We start from the raw sequence: 14,842 nt of genomic DNA on the forward strand, positions 1-14,842 counted from the left end.
TTTTGATATTCCTTTTTTAAATTTTGATATGGCTTTATTGCGTTTTCCGCCTTACTATTTGTCAAAAAAATAATGTTGTATACCTGGAATAGATTTGTTGTTCGAAAGCAAATTTGACTGAAAATCCTGTTTCTACTATTATTGTTATGTTCTCTTTCAGATTTGGAATGGCTCATCATAGGATATCCTACGTTAATCCACAAAGCGACAACTACTACATGAGAAGGCCAAACAAGAAAACCGACTACAAAGTGTTTCACCAAATCCCGTCGTCTTCAATGTTGTTAACTAGTTATGATCCTTTTTACAGTCCTCTGCTCTCCCGATTGGACGCTGTGTTCCAGCAACTGGGACTCGGGGACGACAAATCCCCGAAAAAGAGAGGTGTAGAGAGAGGCTGGTGTGTTTGATGTATGCTAATCCCGCCAAGTACGCGCCCTACAGCAATCTTGTATCGGCACAACTCAGCAGGTAAATGAAATTGATTGATGTGTCTTGTTTGATTATCGGATCGGAGTTAGACTTGGGGAAACTGTTGTGAATGATCGGGAATACGTAATGGAATATATTATGTGTTGATATTTCATATGGAATTTATACAGTGCATTCCATTTAAAACGAGCCATCATGAATAACTTTTGGTACAATGATTTGCAGGAAAAATGAAAAAACGCGTCAACCATAGTATACACGGGAACACATTTTGACATATTCATATTTGATGTTACTTTCCCTATCGTACCTCCAGAGCATGTCACTAATTTTGGATCACCCTGTATTGTTTCGCATTATCAGGTACTACATGATGAGCAGATTCCAACAAAGTATAAAACATATGGTCTGAAGCTTATTGTTCGGGAGCTACAAATCATTTGATTTGAAAACGAATCAACCTGAATAACTTTTGAAACAATGATTTTCAGGAGAAATAAGAAAACACCTCAACAATGGTATAGAGGGGGACACATTTTGAGTTATTCACATTTGATCTAACTTTCCAATCGCACGCCCAGAGCATGTCATCATTTTTTTAATGGATCAATAATTGTTTTGCATTATCAGATGTTCCATGAACAGATTCCATCAAAGTAAAATACATTATGGTCTGAAGCTCATAGTTTGGAAAGTTGAAAACAAGCCAATTTGAACACACTTCTGTACAACCTATTACATAGGTTTCATAGGTGTTTTTGTGAAGTATACTCCAAAAAAGTCTTATTTTGCCTAGTTAGGTTTGAATTCGATTTTTTCTTCATTTTGTATTTGTCTCATTCTACAATAACGATTACCTACCGGGTGAGATAACAATTGCTGTTTCTGTTTTTGTAAATCCTTGAGAAGCAATGTTATATACGCTTCGAGAACGGATTGAAATAATGAGTTCGTACTACCAGACTGGAAATGGTACTAGAGTTGTTGCCCGTATGTTCAATGATAATCAACCAGGAAGGAATGTAAAACACAAGTACGTTTCGTAATTATTGAACAAATTTATGGAAACTGCAACTGTTAACAATAAAAAGCATAACCGTTTAGGGAGTTGTCAACGACGAAGCTATTTGTACTGCAGTTTTAGGGCACGTTGGACTAATGGAAAATTCGTAATCTGATACTGAGTTATCTCGAGAATCAGGAATCAGTCATACTGTAACGAATTTGAAGCCGGCCCTCCGATATCTCAGCCAACGAATAAACAATGACTCATTACAAAAGGAATGCACTGGACAAGCCACCGCGAATAATCTAGGCCAGTGCCAAAACTCCTAGAGAGATCCGTAGCGTTCGTTGACGATATAAAAAGCCGCCCTCCGTCCCGAGCGGCAGTCAGTCAGTCAGTCGGAGTCTGTATCTAGGAAGCGAATCGAGTGTTAACAAACAGTGAAGATAAATTAAGCGTTAGTTGCTAAGTGGTGTATATAAATTAGTTGTGAGTGTGAAGTATTGTTAAAAATAAATTTGTTTAAGACAGTTAATTCTTTAATTCGTTACAATTGGTGATCAGAAGTGGATTTTCAAAATAAATTTGTGAGCGCTTGGTGGACAATTTTTGTATCGCAGTGAAATTGACCATAAAACTTTCGCACTTTCGCGCAGATAGACTGGTTATTCATTGTGTTTCGCGAAGCGGACAGTACCGGACGACGGAAATATAAACTGATAGACCTTTCTCGTGAAAAATAGACTTGTGAAAATAAATAAGTGTTTCGGACTCCATTAAATAAGTGGACATATTCAGCTTTGTGGAAAATAGACAGTAAGAGACAAAATGTGTTCAAGAAAAGTGCGCCTAGTGGACTTGAAATTTGCTGAGCTGAAGCAAGAATTGGAGGAGAGGGAGCTAGATTGTTCTGGAAAGAAATCAGTACTCCAGGAGAGATAACTTGAGGGAATCAGTAGAAGATCCCGAAACATATTTATTCGAAGTTTCTGGGGGTGATTTGAGTTCAATAATAAGTTTGGAAGACAAGCTTCTAGAAAATTCGAAGAGTTTGGAAGACAAGCTTCTGGAAAATTTGAAGAGTTTGGAAGACGAGCTTCTGGAAAATTCGAAGAGTTTGGAAGACAAGCTTCGCGAAAATTCGGTGAGTTTAAAAGAGAACAAAATTCGAAGTGCCTGAAGGAGAAGAAGCTTCTAGAAAAAGCAGAAGGCTTGAAGAAAGAACTTTGTGGTGTGGCGAGTCTACTCGAAGAAAGAATAGGTACCATCGAGACAGAGATAGACAAAATCAGAGAGGAAATCAAAGGGGATATCAAAGATGAAATTGGGGCAGAAATCAAGAGAATAAAAGAAAAATTATGCGATGAAATCAAAGGCGGATTTGAGGCAGAAATCAGCGAGATAAAGGAAATAATTAGCAAGTTGCGAAACCAAATTATTTCTGCCCACCCCACAGAAACGATTACCGAAAACTAAATTCCGGAACTGAAAGATGTCAAAAGTCAGTTCTGAACCAGGAAAGCTCTCCATGAAGCCGCCCCAGTTCGACAGAAAAACTCCCTGGGAAAATTACCGCCGACAATTCGAAGCTGCAGCCAGAGCATATGGATGGAATGCAGAAGAAAAGGCGGTAGCATTAAGTTGCGTGGAGAAGCAACGAATAATTTGCAGACCCTCACATCTTGAACTACGGTATGGACAGGCACACCTAGAACACGTTTACCATTCACAACTGAAGAATCGCTGCCAGAAATCAGGAGAATCCCTACAGGAGTCCTGCTACACCGGAAAATATAATGGATCGGTTAGCAGTTCAGGCATTCTTGAACGGACATCGCGACCAAGAAACAAGGCAGGCCTTGACACTAGCTCATCCCAAACACCTCGTGGATGCACTGTCAAGCGCTCTGGAGTTTGAGGCTGCAAAACAATCCTGCAAGAGCCAGAGCAAAGTTCGAGCTATCGAGGAAGATGGACAAGTGCCTGCTGATATTGAGGCCACCATCAGAAAAGTAATATCTTGCCGTTCTCCAACGACAAGACAAAGGTGTTTTCGTAGACGGCCTTATCAACAACGAGTCTTGCACCATGCTGTTAGATACAGGTGCGATGAGAACCATCCTTGGGCCAACCTTTGCCAAAACACCGGCAAGAATTGAACCGTCAAGCTGGAAGCTACGCACCGCTACAGGGGAGCCAGCCACTGTACTTGGAGAACTACCAATTGAATTGGTGTTGGGCAGTACTGAATTGAAACACCGTGCATTGGTGGAGGACATAGAGGACGACGCGATCATTGGAATGGACATAATGAATTCCAGAGGGTTCGAGCTGAATTTTCATGACGGCGTCCTACGTGTTGGCGGAGAAGAGCTGGTGCTTCATGGAAGAAGCGAAGAGACGATCAGGGTCCTGTTGGCTGATGACGTGTGCGTACCTGAAAGGGCTGAAACCATCCTGGAGGCTCGCTTGGACGGAAGTGCGAGCAGCGGCAAGGTGGTAATGTTCGAACCCAAGATACATGATGAGAAAATTGGACGAGGAATCGCACTGGGGAAGACCCTGTTGCGTGTTGATGAAGTTGTGCCGGTCAGGGTCATGAATGTCAACTACTTTTCCGTGACCTTGAAGGAAGGAACAATGCTGGGGCACTGTTCGTCCATTTCCTCTGTGATATGGAGTGTACGCAGTTCTGATAGCCAAGCCAACAACTTCCCTAAAGAGTTGGAGGCATTTCCTCCAAGGACATACCACCAACTCACCGGTCGAAACTGAGGGAGTTAGTTAAAAAGTACCAGGAAATCTTCGACATTGGAGAAGGAAAAGGCGGCAGAACGAATGTGGTTCAGCATAGAATCGACACTAGGAATGCCCGACCAATCCGGCAATCAGCTAGAAGACTGCCTCGGGCCAAGAAAGAAGAGGCGGACAAGATAGACAGCGACATGGAAAAAGAAGGAGTCATCGAACCTTCTGACAGCCCGTGGTCTTCTCCAGTTATATTAGTGAAGAAGAAGGACGGCTTGACAAGATTTTGCGTGGATTATCGCCAGCTAAATAACGTGACGAAGAAAAACAACTACCCTCTTCCAAGAATCGAAGACACCCTAGACATGCTAGCCGGCTTCACGATTTTCTCGACTTTGGATTTGAAAAGTGGATATTGGCAAGTGGAATTGGCCCCAGAAGATCGAGAAAAGACAGCTTTCACCATCGGCTCAGGATTGTGGCAGTTCACAGTTATGCCATTCGGGCATTGTAATGCTCCAGCGACCTTCGAGAGATTGATGGAGACGGTTCTCAAGGGGCTCTCATGGAAGACGTCTCTAGTGTATCTCGACGATATAATCGTGGTCGGAAAATCGTTCGACGATCACTTGAAAAATCTGAAGGAGTTATTCATGCGTCTGAGGAGTTCTGGATTGAAACGAAGGAGTGGCGGTAGACGAACAAAAGATCAAATCAGTTAAGGATTGGACCTTTCCAAAAGACATACACCAGAGCTTCGGAGCTTCCTTGGTTTGTGCACCTACTACCGTAGATATGTGCTGGGGTTTGCCAACATCGCCAAACCATTGACCCGACTTACAGAAAATCAGATCCAGTTCCAGTGGTCTGAGGAATGTCAAGACTCATTCAAGAAGTTGAAAAGGGCTTTGATCAACGCTTCTGTTTTGAGCTATACCTTACCGGACGGAAATTTCATTTTAGATACGGACGCCAACTACAAGAATTTGACTTCGAAATAGAACATCGAACTGAGACTAGCCATAAAAACGCAGATGCTCTATCACGGACATCATGCCCCGATGACTGCTCACATTGCCGACGAGCAGAAGAAAAGAAAGCAGCTATTTGTAGAACTAGAGCTGTAGACGACAACTGGGGGGATGATAAGATCAAGAAAGACCAAGAGAAAGATCCAGATCTTGGTTTAGTCATCGGATGGAAGAAAAGTAATCGAAGACAATCGTGGCAGGAGGTAGCAGGTTATTTGCCAGCGCTACTGGGCACAATGGAACTCCCTCAACTTGGAGAACAAAGGCGTCAGACAGTGGTACCCAGGAACAGACGACGGGAGGTGCTCAAAGAAATCCATGATAGAGTCACTGGAGGACATCTGGGAGTAACGAAGACCCTCCAGAAAGATAACGGTTTTACTGGCTTAATTGTCAAGCCGATGTCAAGGACTGGTGCAGAAAATGTGCTGTATGTGTTGCCAGTAACGGACCTCGGATACGACCGAAAGCTCCAATGCACCAGTATAATGTGTGTAGTCCTTTCGAGAGAATCGCCATTGACATCGCCGGCCCGTTCCCAGAGTCCGACCACGGGAACAAATACATCCTAGTAGCCATGGACTACTTCAGTAAGTGGGCAAAAGCTTATGCTCTGCCCAACCAGGAAGCCTTTACCGTCGCTGATGTCCTGGTAAAGGAATGAATATGTCATTTTGTGTCCTATTGGAACTGCATTTGGACCAGGGCAGAAATTTTGAGTCCAACCTGTTCCAAGAAATATGTAAACTGTTGGACATTCGAAAGACAAGAACCACAGCCTTACATCCACAGTCCGACGGAACGGTGGAACGAATGAATAGGACTATACACCGCCACTTGTCCAAGGTAGTCTCCGACCATCAAAGAGACTGGGACCAATACCTCCACCTGTTCCTGCTGGCTTATCGTTCGGCAGTGCACGAGTCAACCGGCCAAACTCCTGCCAGTATTATAATGGTCCGAGAGCTGCGGCTTCCTTGCGACCTGAACAAGACACTGCGGGAGAAGACTATGTCTTCTTTCTTATGTCCATGAACGAGTCCGTCTGAACATCTGGAGTGCCAGCGATAGGATAAAGAAGGCCTATGACATCAAGACGAATGATGGAGGATTCGGTATCGGTAACCTAGTTTGGCTGTACAATCCTAAGCGACGCAGTGGTTTATCACCGAAGTTGCGGAACTCGTGGGAGCGTCCGTACAAAATCATGAAAAAGATTAATGACCCCGTCTACCGAATCCATTAGTCACCTCGAGGAAAGCCTAGAGTCGTCCATTTTAATAGATTGGCTCCTTATGCTGGCAATCACGACCAAGTTCGCGCCCTCAGACCACCAGAGAATGAAATGACGTTCCAGAAATTCATGTCCTTATACTCTAACGTACAGAAGGTCGTACATGGGGTAACTCGAGAAGAGCCACGAGACCTTTTCAAGGTTCCAGTTGATTACGCACTATGTCACTGCGTGGCAGAGGATCTCCAAATGTCCAAGGGTACCGCTGTGGTATTCAACAAGAAATTCGGTTAGCTCCAAACATTACGAGAACAGAATCCTGAAGTCGGAGGAGTGCTACAGTTGAAGAAGTGTTGGTCACCAGTTTTCTACTTGGTGACCAAAAAGTATTCTCGAAACAAACCGTCACATGAAGATGTCTGGAGGAGTCTTACCAGACTGAGGGACACGATGCTCGACCAGAATCTCGTGGACTTGGCAATCGAAATTAGCCTCTGGGCTCGACAGGCTGGACTGGAGAATTGTGAGAAGCATATTGGAAACGATCTGCAGATCCAGCGGCATCAAGATTTTGGTGTGCGGTAACCATCTTCTACGACCCAGCATTAAAACTGTGGAGTGTTACTTCCATCGAACTTCACAGTGCAGATATGGGAGTCCTGCAGGTATCGAGACACGCCGAGGATGACATTTTGGGGCGAAATGTCTTTAAGAAGAGGGCAATGTAAAGAATTTGAAGCTGGCCCTGGCCGATATTTCAGCCAACGAATAAACAATAACTCATCGCGAAAGGAATGCACTCGACAAGATACTGCGAATAATCTAGGCCAGTGCAGAAACCCCTATAGAGATCCGGAGCGTTCGTTGACGATATAAAAAGGCCGCTCTCCGTCCCGAGAGGCAGTCAGTCAGTCAGTCGGAGTCTGAATCTAGAAAGCGAATCGAGCGGTTAACAAACAGTGAAGATAAATTAAGCGATAGTTGGTAAGTGGTGTATATAAATCAGTTATGATAGTGAAGTATTGTTGAAAGTAAATTGGTTGAGACAGTTAATTCTTTAATTCGTTACAGTACCAATGTTTTCAGGATCGTTCATAAGTTCGTGAATTGAACGAAGATGATTTCTATAGACGTATCGAGTTTTGTGAAAGTATCACTTAACGGATCACCTTGCATCAGAATTTCTTGCATGAAATTTGTTTTTTGAATGAATGTAGTATAACGAATCTGAAGCTGGCCCTGACCGATATCTCAGCCAGCAAACACATGACTCACCACGAACTGCTGCAAAAAGTATAGATGAGTACCGAAACCACTAGAGGAATCTTGAACGATCGTTACCGATATAAAAGGTCGGCTCCTCGTTCAGAGAGGAAGTTGAGTTCAGAAAGCAAATCGTGCTGTCATATCAAGAATTCAAATAGTGAAAATAAATTGAGTGCTAAGTGTTGTATATAAATTAGTTTGCGATAGTGAAATATTGTTAAAAATAAATTTGTTTAAGACAGTGAATTCGTTAATTTGTTACAGTACGTTTAGTTTGAATGAAGAGGTTAATCGAAAAAATTGTCGATATTGGAGTGATAGGAATCACCGTCAAGTATATGGCATTGCAGAGACATAACTCCCGAGATTCTCAACCATATGAGGGCGGCAATGGAAGCTCGTTTGTACCAGTGTATGGAAGTTGATGGAAACGTTTTTGAACATTTACTGTAGACATTTTTTTTCTTCTAATTGTCCAGTCATCATATCTTGATTCAAGAAATAATAAAAAATCTCATTTTCTGATTTATTGCTTCCATATTTACCTCATAACGAATATTTCAAAATGTGGCTTCCTGTATAATTGTTGACCTGTTTTTTCAATAATTCCTGCAAATCATTGTTTCAAAATTTATTCAGGGTGGCTCCTTTTCAACTCAAATAATTTGTAGCTCCTGAACGATAAGCTTCAGACCATATGTTTTATACCTTGTTGAAATCTGCTCATCATGCAGCATCTGACAATGCGAAATAATATAGGATGATCTATTTAAAAAAAATTGGTGACCTGCTCTGGGGGTGCGATAGGGGAACTAACATCAAATGTGAATATGTCAAAATGTGTCCCCCTGTATACTATTGTTGACATGTTTTTGTAATTTTTTCGGAAAACCATTGTACCAAAAGTCATTCAGGGTGGCTCGTTTTAAATGGAATGCACTGTATATATGTTATACACATTATATATACGTTATACATGTTCAAAGTGATTCACTTGAATATAAAAACACTCGGAGTAATAATTAACAATTTTTTATTTTTGTATAGGTGAATGAAAATTTCAATTATTTCTTGAGAATGGTGGGCAGCAACACAATGACATCATTTGCTATATAAACATTAGGAAATCTGTAAAATAAATTACATAATAAATGAATAGAGGCCTGTTCAAGAAACGGTCGTAAATAATTTTCAGTTGAGGATTTCAATCGAACGTAATACCATAGGACTTTGAAATGTGAGTTTTAATTTTTCAACGAAAACTTTGTTATTCAGCAATATAATGAGAGCAACCAGCACGATAAAACCACGAGTCCGTAGGACGAATAATTTCATCTATTGCTAATTTGAATTAAAAAAAATAGACATTCATCCGAGAAGAAAATCAGGCGAGTGGTATTCGTAAGGGTTATCTCCTGAAATATTTTCAGCTGAATGCATCGATATAAGAACGAAATATCAATTCTCAAATTGAATACGTTTCATTAACTGAATAACGGGAAAATTTTGCAAGACTATATGCTTAAGAGTATAATGTTTTATAAATATGTATGATTGTTACAATGATAATTTAATTTTTTTTTTCTATATTTTTATCACTAAGGAAATTTAATGATTGAGTATGGTCTGATTTATCATTTAATACAGTTTTCAAGTCATCTCCCAGATTATGCTGAGGTCTCTAGTCTTTGTATAGCTTGTGTTATATATGTATATAGTCTATTTCAAAAGAGTGTAGAGTAATAAATCATGAAGTGTCATAAAATTTGCCTGAATTTCGTTGTCGTCCATGGGCGTAGGCAAATCTTAGGATTATTAAACTTAATAATTAAAGTAAATTAAAAATTACAGACATAGATAATAATAAAAGGCCATTTTTGGGAAGTAATTTGGTCTAAAACTAAGTACCTACATGTATTTAGGTAAGTAAAATTTCTTAAGATTAATTTTAGTGGTTCTTGTAAACTTATTTAATATGCAATTTGGGTTCATATACTTGAGCATGATTTCTCAAAAAAGGGTTAACACTTAGTTCCGAGGTGCCATGTCATTATAATAATCCCTTTTTGACCCTGCCCACCAATCATGCAATACCTATTAAACCCAGGTAATTAAGAAAAAGGGTTTAAATATATTGTAATGGTGTCTTAAACATTCGAGTTATGATAGTAATTGTTACTACACCAATTAAACGTACAGTGATATTGTGATATAGAAATAGTGAAAAAGTTATAAAATGGGGACATTTACTCCAAAGAAAAGAAGTGTAAAAAATTCTCCGCTATCTGTTTGCGAAAAAGTTATAATTTTAAATGTATATGATTGCATAAAACACGATCACCCTAGTTTGTCTGTGCAAGAAAGTGTTGAGCGATGTGCCCGAATGACTGGAATTGGACAGTCCACGATTTTTAAATTATTGCGAGAAAGAAAGATATCAGGCCAGGTAAGTCCATGCAAGAGAAAATCAGGAAGACCAATAAAAATCTTAGATGAAGACACCAAATGTGACATTCGAAGAAAAGTTCATTCGTTTTATTTTAAAAAGGAAATACCCACTCTTGAAAAAATATTTATCGAGATAAGTCAAGATAACGATATTCCTTTGATATCCAGAAAACTTTTATGGAAAACTTCAAAAAGTATGAATTTTGCCTGGGAAAAGCACAATCGAAAGGCACTATTACTGGAAAGTGATGAAATTGTTTGCTGGAGACGAAAATATTTGACAACTATAAAGCAGTACCGCAGAGAGCAAAAGAAAATTTTTTATCTTGATGAGACGTGGATAAACGAAGGTTATATAGTCAAAAAAATGTGGCAAGATAAAAATATAACAAGTTCTCGCCAAGCTTTCATAGAAGGCCTTTCGACGGGTATTAAAGTGCCTTCGGGAAAAGGGAAGAGGCTTATAATTGCTCACATTGGAAGCGAAGACGGATTTTTAAAAGAAGGTTTGTTAAGCTTTGAGTCGTGCCGGACGGGAGATTATCATGAGGACATGAATTCGGATGTCTTCGAAGACTACTTCGGGGAAATGTTAAAATTTCTTTCAGCTGATTCGGTCGTGGTTATGGATAATGCAAGCTACCATTCAAGGCGCTTAGAGAAGGTACCAACTTCAGCTTGGAGAAAGCAAGAAATTATTAACTGGCTGTCAAATAAAGGTATTCAGTTTGAGACGAATTCAGTAAAGAAGGAACTATTAGCCATAGTAAAACAACATAAATCTCGCTTCATGAAATATGCCGTAGAAGATGTAGCAGAAAAGTATAAAGTAACTGTGCTGCGCCTACCGCCATATCATTGCGAATTAAATCCTATAGAACTTATATGGGCACAAGTTAAAGGATATGTTGCAAGGCACAATACCACATTTAAAATGAAAGATGTCAAGGTATTGTTTGATCAAGCCATTATGAAAATCACATCAGAAAACTGGCAAAAAGCAATCCAGCATGTTTTAAAAGAGGAAGATAAAATGTGGGAACTGGACAACTTGGTCGATCAGGTGGTTGACCCTATAATTATAACACCAGGGGATGATGACAGTTCTTCGGATGAAGACTATACTGATGTAGAATAATTTAATTGAATTGTAAATATACTGTAGCGGGATAAGCAATCTGGACAGAGACCAGTGTATCAGTGACAGTGACACTTTTGCTTAGGTTAGGGTTTAGAATTAAGGGTAGTCTGAATAATTATTTTCTCGGAAGGTTCTCGAAAATTGTACCTAGTAATCTCTAGAACATTCAATTAGGGTATAAATAGAGTGTTGTTGAACGTTAAGGGACGTTCACAGTTTTAGTATTGTTCAAGTGTCAAATTGAAATAACGTATCCAGTAAAGATCTTGTCGTTTTTGTGAATAAATTGATTTAAAGTCCCCACAAGTGTTTCAATACGTAAAGTTCGTTCGTGTGTGTTTGTGAGTATTTCCCGATTTCGGTTCGTATATATTTTATTGTTACATTTTATATTTTTTTAATAACACTGTTCTGCTGTATTAAATTTTTATTTCCTTTAATATAATTTTTATGAATGCATATTCTTTTGGCAATTATCCCACTAGCGCGCCTCTGGCTCAGTATTTATCCGTCGATAACAACGGACAAATCCCTTAAAACAGGGTGATACCTACCTGCTCTTTATGAAACGACATAATTTTGCAATGCGGACTAGGGAAGTGACATAATTTATTGACGGATCACCCTGTAGCGCTTTTGAATACTTAATGAGATTTTATTACTCTACACTCTTTTGAAATAGACTATAACATATATAATGTATAACATATTCAACACATTGATACTTGTTCTACTGAGAGTAGATAACTGTACGTGAAAAATGTGTGTCGGATACGAATTCAAGATGAGATGGTTTGTGTTCGCCGTTTCCCAAATGATATTTTCCATGGTGTGATGAAAGGTTTCACTCTGGAAAGTTTGGAATTGGATGTATCCCATTTTAATTGCCATTGTAATGTTCTTTTCCAGTGCTGGTTTCATGTCTTGGTAAATACTTTTGGTTATTCAGTGGGTAGATCCAGCACCGCCTGCAGCTTCTTTCGTTAATCTGTCTGCTTTCTCGTTGCTTTCTATTCCGATATGAGATGGGCACCAGAGAAACTAATATTTCTGAGAAATTTCTAATTCGGATTTTATTTCAATTAGGGTTGGGTATGATTGTGAAAGGGGTTGAATAGCGCTTGAAGAGTCTGAGATGATTATCCAATTTGATGTTAGTTTTGTGTTCAAGTGACGTAGGGTTTCGCGAATTGATGTGAGCTCAGCAGTAAATATGGTGGTGGGGAGTGGTAGTTGGAATTTAACATCGACTCAGTAGTTTTATATTCAGCAACTATGCCACCTTCAGAATGGAGAGCGTCAGTGTATTTGCACTGAAAACTTTTTCGATTGTTTCTGAAAAAAGTTTTTTGAATAATGATGGATGGTTTTCGGATTTTTCAGATTGCTCAAATTCAGAAAAGTAGATGGAATATGTATTATCCATGAAGAAAGGGTGTTGATTTAGGTAGGACTGATTGTTTCAGGTACAGTTAAGTTTAGATCTGCAAGGATACGGTTAACTCGTAGAAAGGAAGACTTTCTGTGATTGAATGTTTCTTGGAACTTGCTTCCAAATACATGTCGATGCACTAAATTATTTGGATTGGCTGATATTTCGCTGGTATATGTCGATGTTGAGTATTTCCGACGATCAGTTAGTGACGGTTCTCCATTTTGACTGAAGGATTGTTATCTCATTTTTGTGAGGTAAAGTGAATCAGTGAAGTGTGGCAATTCAATTCTCATTTAGGTCTCTTATATAATATATTCATTGTACTAGTGACTTTTATTTGATTCACATATTCACATTGAGTTGTCCCAGTACAGTCATGGCCTAGTTATAGTCATAAACATGAATCGTAATAACCTGTGAATTCATGCATTTATTCACTATCATATTTGAATATATTATTGCATTGCTTCTATTCGATTAGGACAGTGACAGTGATTGAAATCGTGAGGATCATGCATAACAAACCTTCAAGAGTCATCTATGATTCAAGGTTAGTTATACCCATACGATAATTTCATGGCTGTCAACTTCAACGATGTTGTACACAATTTCGTTGGTCAATTAAAATCCACTATGGAGTGCACACACTGCGGACATTCATCAGTAACATACGATTCTTTCTGTGATTTTTCTCTCCTCATACCACAAAGCACTGGCCAATTGAGTTTGTCACAATGCTTGGATTCTTCCACAAGAGAAAAAACTCTGGATGAAAATGAAAAACCAACCTTTTCGAGGAAAGAAGAAAATGCACAAAGTCCCTATTATTCCATAAGTTTTCCCGTATTTTTTAATTCATTTGAAAAAGATTCCTTCGAACGGAGAGACTTACGAGGCAAATTGGGATTACTTACAACGGACTTTACACATCATATCGCAGACACCCATACAATGGCCTGTTGCACGAATACAACGATTCACGTGTCCCAATTTTCACCAAAATCGCTTGTGAGGGAGAAGGCATAGTATCTTCTTTCATGAACCTGAGGGAATAAAGTTGCACCTTTGAAGTGATTTTGTTTTAATGAAAGATATTCAGTGAATTGATTTGTATTTCATAGTTTTGAAAAAAAAATTATATATATTTTAGAATACAGATAATATTTCATTTTCTGCTCAGTTTACATCAATAGGTAATCTCAGTAATAAATAAACTGACATTATCTAATGAAACTAATGAACTATAACATTTTCACTAATATTTTCTCAAGTAAAAAAAATATTCACTTCCAAATCCATGAAACAATAGTAGGGGAACAGAAGGTATAACGGGCTAGTTGAGGAAAAATCAATGAAAAATATAAAATACAGTTGAAGGGGTTATATTTTTGGGAGTGATTAATTTTTTTTTTTGGGAAAGAAAGTTTTTGGCTTTCTACTACTCCATCTGATACAAAAAAAGGGGATGAGAGAATCTTCCAAAGAAAGGAAGGAAGTAATCAATTTGAAACTCTATACATGAATGTGTAGATCATGCAAAGAAGTAACTTTCAGACACAAACTGAAAGAAAGTCCTCCTGAAACAACTACTTTCATATAAACATTGAATTACAGGAAAGAAAATAATTCTTTCGAAACAAATACTTCTATATGAACACTGAATTATACAGAAGATACTTTCCTCCACTCACATCGGTGTATACCAGTGAGGTGTATATATATATAGTATAATAAGTTGAATAAGGATTCATAAATCCTACATCTAATGGTTGTAGTTTATGTGTGCAGTGAGACGGAAATGAGAGCACATGCACACCGTTACCCCGTCCTAAATTGATAATATTCATGTTTTTTGTGTGACGCATGCCCATCGAGCAAAAGCAAGACTGCATTATCGACGATGGCTCTTGAAAATTCAATAAACTTCTTGAACCACTCAGTAAAATATCTTTTTCTATCCAACCGCTTTCCTGACAAAACGTCGAATATCCTCGTGGAGCATTCAGCATCAATTCGGGTTTCATTCTTTTACGAGGGAACACGAATAAGGGAGGCATGTAAAACCCGTCCGCACCGAGGCACCAAACGACAGTAACAACAC

General features: G+C 39.0%; 2 protein-coding genes across 2 annotated transcripts in view; one reads left to right on the forward strand and one right to left on the reverse strand.

Annotated features, from left to right (window-relative positions):
• The window catches only part of Osi24 (Protein), a 136,544-nt gene that overhangs the window by 94,697 nt on the left and 27,005 nt on the right, over positions 1-14,842 (forward strand). Inside the window, 2 exon segments of the mRNA XM_074175204.1 lie at positions 161-369; positions 372-471. Coding sequence (XP_074031305.1) covers positions 161-369; positions 372-471 — 309 coding nt within the window.
• LOC111518006 (uncharacterized) overlaps positions 1-14,842 on the reverse strand; it is a 45,373-nt gene that overhangs the window by 14,232 nt on the left and 16,299 nt on the right. The gene's annotated exons all lie outside the window — the stretch shown is intronic.

Source organism: Leptinotarsa decemlineata, unplaced genomic scaffold (genome assembly GCF_025532065.1).
Source record: "Leptinotarsa decemlineata unplaced genomic scaffold, Ldec_3_MD MMD2_tig00000882_RagTag_RagTag, whole genome shotgun sequence".
In the NCBI taxonomy this organism is placed as follows: domain Eukaryota; kingdom Metazoa; phylum Arthropoda; class Insecta; order Coleoptera; family Chrysomelidae; genus Leptinotarsa; species Leptinotarsa decemlineata.